Source organism: Salmo trutta, unplaced genomic scaffold (assembly GCF_901001165.1).
Source record: "Salmo trutta unplaced genomic scaffold, fSalTru1.1, whole genome shotgun sequence".
In the NCBI taxonomy this organism is placed as follows: domain Eukaryota; kingdom Metazoa; phylum Chordata; class Actinopteri; order Salmoniformes; family Salmonidae; genus Salmo; species Salmo trutta.
The window spans coordinates 1,981,985-1,994,484 of NW_021823216.1; the positions used below are offsets into that span (position 1 = coordinate 1,981,985).

At 45.5% G+C, this 12,500-nt stretch overlaps 1 protein-coding gene across 2 annotated transcripts in view; it reads left to right on the forward strand.

Moving 5' to 3' along the window:
- LOC115189734 (thyrotropin-releasing hormone-degrading ectoenzyme) overlaps positions 1-12,500 on the forward strand; it is a 350,721-nt gene that overhangs the window by 310,434 nt on the left and 27,787 nt on the right. For both annotated transcript variants that reach the window (XM_029748274.1, XM_029748275.1), the window contains one exon: positions 9,216-9,363. In XM_029748274.1, coding sequence (XP_029604134.1) covers positions 9,216-9,363 — 148 coding nt within the window. The remainder of the gene's footprint in view (positions 1-9,215; positions 9,364-12,500) is intronic.

The following is a 12,500-nucleotide window of genomic DNA, read 5'->3' on the forward strand; positions in this document are numbered from 1 at the left end:
TGAGTTAGCTACACTACAGCACCACACACACACACATACACACACCTGAGTTAGTTACACTACAGCACTACAGCACTACACACACACACACACACACACACACACATCTGAGTTAGCTACAGCTGCGCTAAACCAATCATGCAAGACTGAATGGAATGGAATAGGGGTCTAGGTGGTCTTCCCATAAGACATGAGATTCAAATACTATTCGACAGCATTTCAAATGCTTTATCTGTGGTCTATTAAGCTTGTCTGGCGCAATGGAACCAATAGAATAGCTGCACATCTGCAAACCCGGCCCACATGGCACCCCAGGCAGGCTAGAGTAAATCCTCAAAGTGTTTTAAAGATGTCAAATAGTATTTGAACCCAGGTCTGCTTCTCAGAGGCTGTTACCTTCAGGGAGTCAGTCCTCTCTATTGGAGGCGTTTCATGGTGTGCGGGGTGTGAGGCCCCAGCTCTGTGCTCTGTCTGGCCGCCTGCTGGGAGCTCTTATACACTAATGGCTTCAGGAGAACAACTGCATCATTAAAGTGTATTCAAGTGGAGACAGTCCTTCTTTATCCTGGCTGTAATTAAGCTATAAGGCCCGAGGAGGTGTGGTGTATGGCCAATATACCACGGCTAAGGGCTGTTCTTAGGCCCGACGAAACGCGGAGTGCCTGGATACAGCCCTTAGCCGTGGTATTTTAGCCATATACCACAAACCCCCGAGGTGCCTTATTGCTATTATAAACCAATGTAATTGGTACCAATGTAATTAGAGCAGTAAAAATAATTGCTTTGTCGTACACGTGGTATACGGTCTGATATACCATGGCTGTCAGCCAATCAGCATTCAGGGCTCGAACCACCCAGTTTATAATTCATATTAAGGTATTGCCGCTTTATTTTAGCATGCTTGCACAAGAAACATTACATTAAGACAAAGCCTCTCTGTAACCTAAGACTGTAGAGCTGGTCCCTCCCTTACTGTCGTGCAGATGGTATCGGAGTACGAGGTCTGATACCAACAGGCTCAGAGACCAGTTTCTATCTACAAGCCATCAGACTGATGAACACTGGAGCTGGGACTGAACACCTGCTCTGATTCTCTACACCTGTAACACACATCACAACTGCTGCTACCAGACTCTTAACCTATTTAATCCCATCGGTCACTAAAAAAAAAACGTTTTCAGTTATAAGGCTCTAAAAATGTTACTGAATGATAAATCAATGCATTTCCAGCAAACATTGAAATAATAAAGGTTCTCAATGAAATATATGCAGTGTCACATGTTTAGTGTAAATTGTCACATGACCAGAGCTGTTTACTTCCTGGTTCCACCATGAGAAGACGATGGCTGCATCAAAGCTCCCAAACAAAAGGTCAGTAAAGTATGTTAACATAAAGATAGGACAAAGATGTTTGCTACACATCATCTTTAAGGTGTCTAGTATTGATATATGCATTTGCAATTACTCAACTTTGTTCAGTGTCGTCATAGAATGAGTAAACGTGTTGACGGAAACAATAGTGACCGGCGGGATAACACAGTGCATCCAGGTATACACATAGTTATACACATACATAGTTCTTGTTCTACCTGACTTTCTACTCTGTTCTTTCTTCTAGTTTGACTTTGGGTCGAGTTCTGGATATGTTGGATCTAGGTGACTGCCCAGACAAGGCATGCAACATTGCAGTTATCCCTCAAAATGAGAAAGATGCTGTCCTCAGTGATTGTGATGGGTCAGATATGGATGAAAGGCCATTTGCCAGCCAGGTTGTTGAATGCATATGCTGAACCTATGCAAACAGATCATGACAGGAACAACGTTATCAGTGATGACCTACCCCTCACTACTGTTGAAGATCAGGCAAGACAAAGCTTCTCACTGGCCAATCAACACGATGCGCCGGTTACAGAGATGTCGTCATTGTGACAAACGCACTACCTACGCATGTGAGAAATGCAAAGCGCCACTGCACATTGAGTGCTTCAAGATATACCACAGACAGTAGAAAAAGGAGATAAGAGAGAATGAAAAAGGGCTGAAAAAGACAATATAAGAAAAATAGAAAAGTCGATAAAGGGTGAGGAGAAGCAGTACAAAGGACTCCAGGAAGAAAAGAAAAGGAGACGATCAAGACAATCAAAATGACTGAAATGTTTTTGGAAAAGAAGGTCAATTGATTCAAGACATATTGTATGATAGTAGATCTGACTGATCACAGTTCAAAATAGTGACGCGCAAACTAATCTTGCACTTGGTTCTGAAGCCTCCTCTATGATATATATATATATATATATATATAAGCACTCAATGTGCAGTGGGGCTTTTTATATATATATATAAATGTATTTTGTTCAGTGTAGGCCTCTACTTGAATGCATGTCCTACAGGCTACCTCTATGTTCAATGTTACCTCTATGTTCAATGTGAATGCATGTCCTACAGGCTACCTCTATCCTAAATGTTACCTCTATGTTCAATGTGAATGCATGTCCTACAGGCTACCTCTATCCTAAATGTTACCTCTATGTTCAATGTGAATTCATGTCCTACAGGCTACCTCTACCCTAAATGTTACCTCTATGTTCAATGTGAATGCATGTCCTACAGGCTACCTCTATGTTCAATGTTACCTCTATGTTCAATGTGAATGCATGTCCTACAGGCTACCTCTATCCTAAATGTTACCTCTATGTTCAATGTGAATGCATGTCCTACAGGCTACCTCTACCCTAAATGTTACCTCTATGTTCAATGTGAATGCATGTCCTACAGGCTACCTCTATGTTCAATGTTACCTCTATGTTCAATGTGAATGCATGTCCTACAGGCTACCTCTATGCTAAATGTTACCTCTATGTTCAATGTGAATGCATGTCCTACAGGCTACCTCTACCCTAAATGTTACCTCTATGTTCAATGTGAATGCATGTCCTACAGGCTACCTCTATGTTCAATGTTACCTCTATGTTCAATGTGAATGCATGTCCTACAGGCTACCTCTATGCTAAATGTTACCTCTATGTTCAATGTGAATGCATGTCCTACAGGCTACCTCTATGTTCAATGTTACCTCTATGTTCAATGTGAATGCATGTCCTACAGGCTACCTCTATCCTAAATGTTACCTCTATGTTCAATGTGAATGCATGTCCTACAGGCTACCTCTATGCTAAATGTTACCTCTATGTTCAATGTGAATGCATGTCCTACAGGCTACCTCTACCCTAAATGTTACCTCTATGTTCAATGTGAATGCATGTCCTACAGGCTACCTCTATGTTCAATGTTACCTCTATGTTCAATGTGAATGCATGTCCTACAGGCTACCTCTATGCTAAATGTTACCTCTATGTTCAATGTGAATGCATGTCCTACAGGCTACCTCTATGTTCAATGTTACCTCTATGTTCAATGTGGATGCATGTCCTACAGGCTACCTCTATCCTAAATGTTACCTCTATGTTCAATGTGAATGCATGTCCTACAGGCTACCTCTATGCTAAATGTTACCTCTATGTTCAATGTGAATGCATGTCCTACAGGCTACCTCTATGTTCAATGTTACCTCTATGTTCAATGTGAATGCATGTCCTACAGGCTACCTCTATCCTAAATGTTACCTCTATGTTCAATGTGAATGCATGTCCTACAGGCTACCTCTATCCTAAATGTTACCTCTATGTTCAATGTGAATGAATCACACCACTGCTATACAGTTGTTAGTGAATGTTGCACTAAAATGTCACAATGACAATGTTACAATGAATAAGTTCAAATGTTACAATAAAGTTACAATATTAATGTTTCAGTACATGTTGCACTAAAGTAACAATGTTACAATGTATGTTACAATAAAAGTAACAATGTTGAAATACGTTGATGTTGTTGTTTTTGATACTCCCTGTTTTCAGTATTCATATGGGTGTTGTATAAAGGGTTTTTTATACTCCCTGTTCTCAGTATTCATATGGGTGTTGTATAAAGAGTTTTTTATATGTAAAATAGTCCCAGTAGAATGTGATGGGGCATTCTGTGGCAATGCTGGGGACTTCCAGTGACAGAGTTTTAAATGTGTTAATAACTGGGCTGGGATATATAAGAATTTTGATGACTGCATATGTTAATTCAGTATACGTAACATTATCCCACCGGTCACAATTGTGACCGACCATAAAACACATTTTTTTTCACCCACTTTTCCATTAAATTTTCTAAAAAATAATGACTGATTATTTCAAAGGGTTAATAATGACACTTGATTTGGATATTTTCATGTCTGGGGGAAAAAAATTGGGATGAAATGGGTTAATGTATTGCTCAGGTTAAACGTTGTTCCCCATCCCTTCCTTCTCCAAAACACGTGGAAATATTGTTCTATACATTGTGACTTCCTGTATAATGTTTTTTGTTGTATTCTACTTTATGTTTATATTGTTATGTTGTATTATTTATTATTGTTGTTACATTGACCAGAAGAACCTGCCAGTAAGCATTAGGTTGGACTCTGTATACCATGTGTATCCTGTACATACCACTAATACAACTACAGACTATTTCATCTTAATAATGGAACTCCTTGTTGGTTAGAAACAAGAGAGGACTGGAGATAATGGTAACGTCTGTAGACAGACAGAGAGAGAGGCAGGGAGAGCGAGAGAGAACTAGCATCAATGGCAAGTATTTTTTTTGGAAGAGCGGAGAGGCTAATTTTAGCTCAGGCTGGAGAGTTGAAAGCCTCATCTCATAGAGAGAGAGAGAGAGAGAGAGAGAGAGAGAATAGACAGAGAGAGACAGAGAGAGAGAGAGAGAGAGAGAGACAGAGAGAGAATAGACAGAGAGAGACAGAGAGAGAATAGACAGAGCAAGAATAGACACAGAGAGAGAGAGAGCGACAGAGAGAGAGACAGAGAGAGAAATATCCTAAATAGGCTTTGGCAATATGTACATTGTTACGTCATGCCAATAAAGCACATTGAATTTTTATTTTTTTATTTTTTATAGACAGAGAGCAAGAGAGAGAGAATAGACAGAGAGAGAGAGACAGAGAGATACAGAGAGAGAATAGACAGAGACAGATTGAGAGACAGAGAGAGACACAGAGAGAGAGAGACAGAGAGCAAGACAGAGAGACAGACAGAGGGTGAGAGAGATTCTCATTTAGGCAGAATGTAAAGAAGTGTTTAAATCATAGCAGTTGTGTTCTAATGTGCCAGAGACAGAGACAGTAGAGGTTGTTTAAATCCCAGCAGCTGTGTTTTAATGTGCCAGAGACAGTAGAGGGTGTTTAAATTCTAGCAGCTGTGTTTTAATGTGCCAGAGACAGTAGAGGGTGTTTAAATCCTAGCAGCTGTGTTTTAATGTGCCAGAGACAGTAGAGGGTGTTTAAATCCTAGCAGCTGTGTTTTAATGTGCCAGAGACAGTAGAGGGTGTTTAAATCCTAGCAGCTGTGTTTTAATGTGCCAGAGACAGTAGAGGTGTTTAAATTCCAGCAGCTGTGTTCTAATGTGCCAGAGACAGAGACAGTAGAGGGTGTTTAAATCCTAGCAGCTGTGTTTTAATGTGCCAGAGACAGTAGAGGTGTTTAAATCCTAGCAGCTGTGTTTTAATGTGCCAGAGACAGAGACAGTACAGTGTGTTTGATCCAGCCCTGTTGCTGAACTGTTACAGTTCCTCTGCCTTTATTTCAAATGCCTGTGATGCATAGAGAATTCAGGTGCGGTTGTAGAAAAATGTATATCTGGCTCGTTTTATGGACTCCTCAGCATTTGACACTAGCTGAGACAGAAATCCGGTGTTGTACAAGGAATAAAATCAGCGAGACAACATCATGCATGACTAAAACACACTTGAAACACATTCGCCTTGTTTACTAAGATAATGTGATGATCTATATTAATGCAGCAGGCAGTGCTGTGGGAGTCAAGCTGTGAGAACACAGGATACATTCCAAATGGTACCCTAATCCCTATGTAGTGCACTACTTTTTTACTAGGACCCAGGTCAAAAGAAGTGCACTATGTTGGTAATAAGAGTGCCATTTGGGATGCTAAGTAGCTGAGAATGGGGTGTAGTTCTGTTTGTTGTCTTGACTCCTCCTCGGTGGTTTGGTATTAAGTTAAATGTCTAGAATTAAGAAGGATAAACCTGCACACACTATACAAGGCCGGCTCTAGCCTTTTGGGGGCCCCCCCCAAGCACATGCCTTCTCAGTGGTTTGGTATTAACTTAAATGTCTAGAATTAAGAAGGATAAACCTGCACACAGTATACAGGGCCGGCTCTAGCCTTTTGGGGGGCCCCAAGCGAGATTTGGTTAGAGGGGACCCCCCAAAGCACACGCCTTCTCAGTGGATTGGTGTTAAATTACATCTAGAATTAAAGTGGCGATATGTAACGTTTTGGGTGAGCCGACCAAATTCACACAGAAATGTGAAACACAGATCTGTCATTTTCATTGCAAACTAGTCTAACGCTTCAAACAAACCGACAGCGTTGCGGCGCAAAATAGTACATAGCTTCATCTGGAAATGTATGAAACAAAGGTTCAACATTCACCTTCTGCTACCATTTCTGTCAAGCCGTCTACTCAGACAGTTTGACACACATGTTCAATAAATCCAATGTCTGCATCACACCGGACTCACAGCCGATGTCTCTGCAACGCAGTGCTGCAAGGCAAACGCAGAGTTTCATTGGAAAGGAATGTAATTCTGGTGTACCAAAATGCAATGACGCTGTCGCTGTGATCGAAGCGTAAGACGCAGTAGATCTGTTCTATTATTTATATAGATCTGTTCTATTATTTATATAGATCTGTTCTATTATTTCTATACTTCCTGTTCTTCAGTTTTGTTTTTTGCATCTTTTAATTTCAGTTTTGTTCACCAGCTTCAAACAGTCGAAACAACAATATGTTTGGTTCTGGAAAATATATTTCACAGTAGTTTAGATGGTACAATGATTTTGTTACAATTTTTAAAGCAAGTTTTCTGCAATTCTACTCATTTTGCCATGGGTCAGAGAGAAAACGTTGCAATTGTATATCCCATTTCATGCAATTCTAATCATTTTGCCATGTGGCAGAGAGAAAACGTTGCAATTGTATATCCCATTTCATGCAATTCTAATCATTTTGCCATGTGGCAGAGAGAAAACGTTGCAATTGTATATCCCATTTCATGCAATTCTAATCATTTTGCCATGTGGCAGAGAGAAAACGTTGCAATTGTATATCCCATTTCATGCAATTCTAATCATTTTGCCATGTGGCAGAGAGAAAACGTTGCAAATTTATATACCATTTCATGCAATTCTACTCATTTTGCCATGTGGCAGAGAGAAAACGTTGCAATTTTATATACCATTTCATGCAATTCTACTCATTTCTACTCATAACATTCTGCAGTTTTAAAGCTAATTCCAGCAATTCTACATATTTTGTAATAAATGATGCCTTGTTAATAGGATATCTTAGTGAGAATGACTAACAGAATCAATGGGGGCCTCCTGGAGTGGCCGGTTTGTTTACGGCCATGATCACTACAGGTTAGGTAGCTGGCTAGACTAACTACCAATCTAAACATTGTTAGCTGACATGTTAATTGATTGACTGTCATAACAGAAACTGCTGATGCAACACATTGAAAAATAGCTTCTGGTGTATTTTATTATTCTTGGTTTTTTTCAGGGGGGTGGGGGTGGGGGGGGGCTATCGGCCGGGGTTGTTTACAGTATGCCTGGATCCGGCCCTGACGGTATAAAGTACTTCTCTCATGCTTTGGACCCACAGCACGTCTGTCTGTCAGTAGACGTGTGGGTGGACGGGTGCATGAATAAAGTACAACATGATGTGTGAGCCAGTGTTTTGGGCCCACAGCACCCTGTGGAGAAATGGAGAATGTGCATATCAGCTTTTCACTGACACACTCTTCAAATCAGCTCGATGAGGAAGCCCTTCTCTGATGATGTACACCTCTCCCCTCCCCTCCCCTCCCCTCCACAGAACCTTCCCTCTCTCTCCCCTCCCCTCCCCTCCACAGAACCTTCCCTCTCCCCTCCCCTCCACAGAACCTTCCCTCTCTCTCTCTCCCCTCCCCTCCACAGAACCTTCCCTCTCTCTCTCTCCCCTCCCCTCCACAGAACCTTCCCTCTCTCTCTCTCCCCTCCCCTCCACAGAACCTTCCCTCTCTCTCCCCTCCCCTCCCCTCCACAGAACCTTCCCTCTCTCTCTCTCCCCTCCCCTCCACAGAACCTTCCCTCTCTCTCTCTCCCCTCCCCTCCACAGAACCTTCCCTCTCTCTCCCCTCCCCTCCCCTCCACAGAACCTTCCCTCTCTCTCCCCTCCCCTCCCCTCCACAGAACCTTCCCTCTCTCTCTCTCCCGTCCCCTCCCCTCCACAAAACCTTCCCTCTGTCCCCTCCCCTCTCCTCCCTTCCACAGAACCCTCTCTCTCCCCTCCCCTCCACAGAACCTTCCCTCTCTCTCCCGTCCCCTCCCCTCCACAGAACCTTCTCTCTCTCCCGTCCCCTCCCCTCCCCTCCACAGAACCTTCTCTCTCTCTCTCTCCCCTCTCCTCCCCTCCACAGAACCTTCCCTCTCTCCCCTCCCCTCCACAGAACCTTCCTTCTCTCTCTCTCCCCTCTCCTCCCCTCCACATAACCTTCCCTCTCTCTCCCCCCTCTCCTCCCCTCCACATAACCTTCCCTCTCTCTCCCCCCTCTCCTCCCCTCCACATAACCTTCCCTCTCTCTCTCCCGTCCCCTCTCCTCCCCTCCACAGAACCTTCCTTCTCTCTCTCTCCCCTCTCCTCCCCTCCACATAACCTTCCCTCTCTCTCCCCCCTCTCCTCCCCTCCACATAACCTTCCCTCTCTCTCCCCCCTCTCCTCCCCTCCACATAACCTTCCCTCTCTCTCCCCCCTCCCCTCCCCTCCACAGAACCTTCCCTACGGTGTTAGAGGATGTTACCTATCTCTTTCTCCGCAGGTCGAGATACCTGCCCCAGAACTCTCTAGTCGTACATATTTTATATGGTATATGCTCCTCTTCCATTTATCTATCCACAGGGTGGGCTACCTGCCCTAGACATCTCTTCTCTTCCCTGATGTTGTGTTGTGCATAAGAACAGCCCTTAGCCATGGTATATTGGCCATATACCACACCCCCTCGGGCCTTATTGCTTAGTTAACATACTCTCTCCCCTCTCCTGCCCAGGGCTGGCTACCTACCCCAGAACGTGCCCCTCCAGATCATCTGCTACCTACCCCAGGAGAGAGAGTTCCTGCCCTGGCACGCTGCCAGCCGCTCCCTCTACCAGCTGGACAAGCTGCTGGACCGCACAGAGGACTACAGCCTCTTCAGTGTAGGTTATAACCTCTAACCTCTAACCCTGACTCTAATCAAGCTGCTGGACCGCACAGAGGACTACAGCCTCTTCAGTGTAGGTTATAACCTCAAACCTCTAACCCTGACTCTAATCAAGCTGCTGGACCGCACAGAGGACTACAGCCTCTTCAGTGTAGGTTATAACCTCTGACCTCTAACCCTGACTCTAATCAAGCTGCTGGACCGCACAGAGGACTACAGCCTCTTCAGTGTAGGTTATAACCTCTGACCTCTAACCTTGACCCTAACGAAGCTGCTGGACCGCACAGAGGACCACAGCTTCTTTAGTGTAGGTTATAACCTCTGACCTCTAACCCTGACCCTGACCCTAACCAAGCTGCTAGACTGCACATAGGATTACAGCCTCTTCCGTATAGTTTATAACCTCTGACCCTAATCCAAACCCTGACTATAACCCTCCAACTACAGCCTCTTTAGTGTAGTTTATAACCTCTGACCCTAATCCAAACCCTGACCATAACCCTCCAACTACAGCCTCTTCAGTGTAGTTTATAACCTCTGACCCTAATCCTAACCCTGACCATAACCCTCCAACTACAGCCTGTTTGGTACAGCTGGTGCCATCTCAGACCTTCTCTAAAGACCCCCAGCACCTTTCTGTGGATCAGGGTTCAGGGTTCAGGGTATTGAGGAGCTTCTGCCCAGCACTATAAACCCTATGTACTAATGTACCCACTGAGCCCCAGCACTATAAACCTTATGTACTAATGTACCCACTGAGCCCCAGCACTATAAATCCTATGTACTAATGTACCCACTGAGCCCCAGCACTATAAACCCTATGTACTAATGTACCCACTGAGCCCCAGCACTATAAACCCTATGTACTAATGTACCCACTGAGCTCCAGCACTAAAAACCCTATGTACTAATGTACCCACTGAGCCCCAGCACTATAAACCCTATGTACTAATGTACCCACTGAGCCCCAGCACTATAAACCCTATGTACTAATGTACCCACTGAGCCCCAGCACTATAAACCCTATGTACTAATGTACCCACTGAGCCCCAGCACTATAAACCCTATGTACTAATGTACCCACTGAGCCCCAGCACTATAAACCCTATGTGCTAATGTACCCACTGAGCCCCAGCACTATAAACCCTATGTACTAATGTACCCACTGAGCCCCAGCACTATAAACCCTATGTACTAATGTACCCACTGAGCTCCAGCACTATAAACCCTATGTACTAATGTACCCACTGAGCCCCAGCACTATAAACCCTATGTACTAATGTACCCACTGAGCCCCAGCACTATAAACCCTATGTACTAGATCACCCACGGAGCCTCGGCACAGGTCTGGAGGTCTTGATGTATGGGTTTTAAATGACTTATAAATGGTTTGTTGCTCCTGTTGAAGTGAAACCATAATGAGGTGTCTTATCTGTCAAATAATGTGAAGTCCAGTACATTTGTCAGTCTGACAACTCACACAGTTCTACTAGGCTTTATCATCAGTGGATCCTCTGTCCCATCAGTGGGTCCTCTGTACCACCAGTGGGTCCTCTGTTCCACCAGTGGGTCCTCTGTACCACCAGTGGGTCCTCTGTACCATCAGTGGGTCCTCTGTTCCACCAGTGGGTCCTCTGTACCACCAGTGGGTCCTCTGTACCATCAGTGAGTCCTCTGTACCATCAGTGGGTCCTCTGTACCATCAGTGGGTCCTCTGTTCCACCAGTGGGTCCTCTGTCCCATCAGTGGGTCCTCTGTACCACCAGTGGGTCCTATGTACCACCAGTGGGTCCCCTGTACCACCAGTGGGTCCTCTGTTCCACCAGTGGGTCCTCTGTTCCATCAGTGGGTCCTCTGTACCATCAGTGGGTCCTCTGTTCCACCAGTGGGTCCTCTGTCCCATCAGTGGGTCCTCTGTACCACCAGTGGGTCCTCTGTTCCACCAGTGGGTCCTCTGTTCCACCAGTGGGTCCTCTGTACCACTTTCCAGGGTGTCAGGGAGGGAGGGAGAGTGTCAGGAAGGGAGGGAGGAAGGGAGGGAGAGTGTCAGGAAGGGAGAGAGAGTGTCAGGGAGGGAGGAAGGTAGAGTGTCAGGGAGGGCGGGAGAGTGTCAGGGAGGGAGGGAGGGAGAGTGTCAGGGAGGGAAAGAGAGTGTCAGGGAGGGAGGGAGGGAGAGTGTCAGGGAGGGAGGTAGGGAGGGAGGGAGGGTGGGAGGGAGGTAGGGAGGGAGAGTGTCAGGGAGGGAGAGTGTCAGGAAGGGAGAGTGTCAGGGAGGGAGAGTGTCAGGAAGGGAGAGTGTCAGGAAGGGAGAGTGTCAGGGAGGGAGGGAGGGAGAGTCTCAGGGAGGGAGAGTGTCAGGAAGGGAGAGTGTCAGGGAGGGAGAGTGTCAGGAAGGGAGAGTGTCAGGGAGGGAGAGTCTCAGGGAGGGAGAGTGTCAGGGAGGGAGAGTGTCAGGAAGGGAGAGTGTCAGGGAGGGAGAGTGTCAGGGAGGGAGTGTCAGGAAGGGAGAGTGTCAGGGAGGGAGAGTGTCAGGGAGGGAGAGTGTCAGGGAGGGATAGTGTCAGGAAGGGAGAGTGTCAGGGAGGGAGAGTCTCAGGGAGGGAGAGTGTCAGGGAGGGAGAGTGTCAGGGAGGGAGAGTGTCAGGAAGGGAGAGTGTCAGGAAGGGAGAGTGTCAGGAAGGGAGAGTGTCAGGGAGGGAGAGTGTCAGGAAGGGAGAGTGTCAGGGAGGGAGAGTGTCAGAGCTGTTGGTCACCCACTCCTCTGGGACTGGTGTTAATTTGTTTCCAGTGTCTGTCCAAGCAGATGTTGAAGAGAATAATGGAGGACAGAAACAGCTGCAGGAGATTATTTATGTCCTGGTGTTGTGGCCTTCTCTTGGCAGACCACCAAGACCTCTGCTGGGTGCAGAGAGAGAGAGAGCCCACACACAAGTCTGAGGAGGAGTGTTCAGTGTTCACCACTCAGCTGAGTGGCGTTAACCCTCAGTGTTGGCAGTGAATGGTTCTATACAGAGATCCACCCTATTGCACCCTATTCCCTATATAGTGCACTACTTTAGACCAGAGTCCTAGTGGGTGGTAGTGCACTATAAAGGGCACAGCCCCAGAGAGGTGATTTACATGGAGAACAAC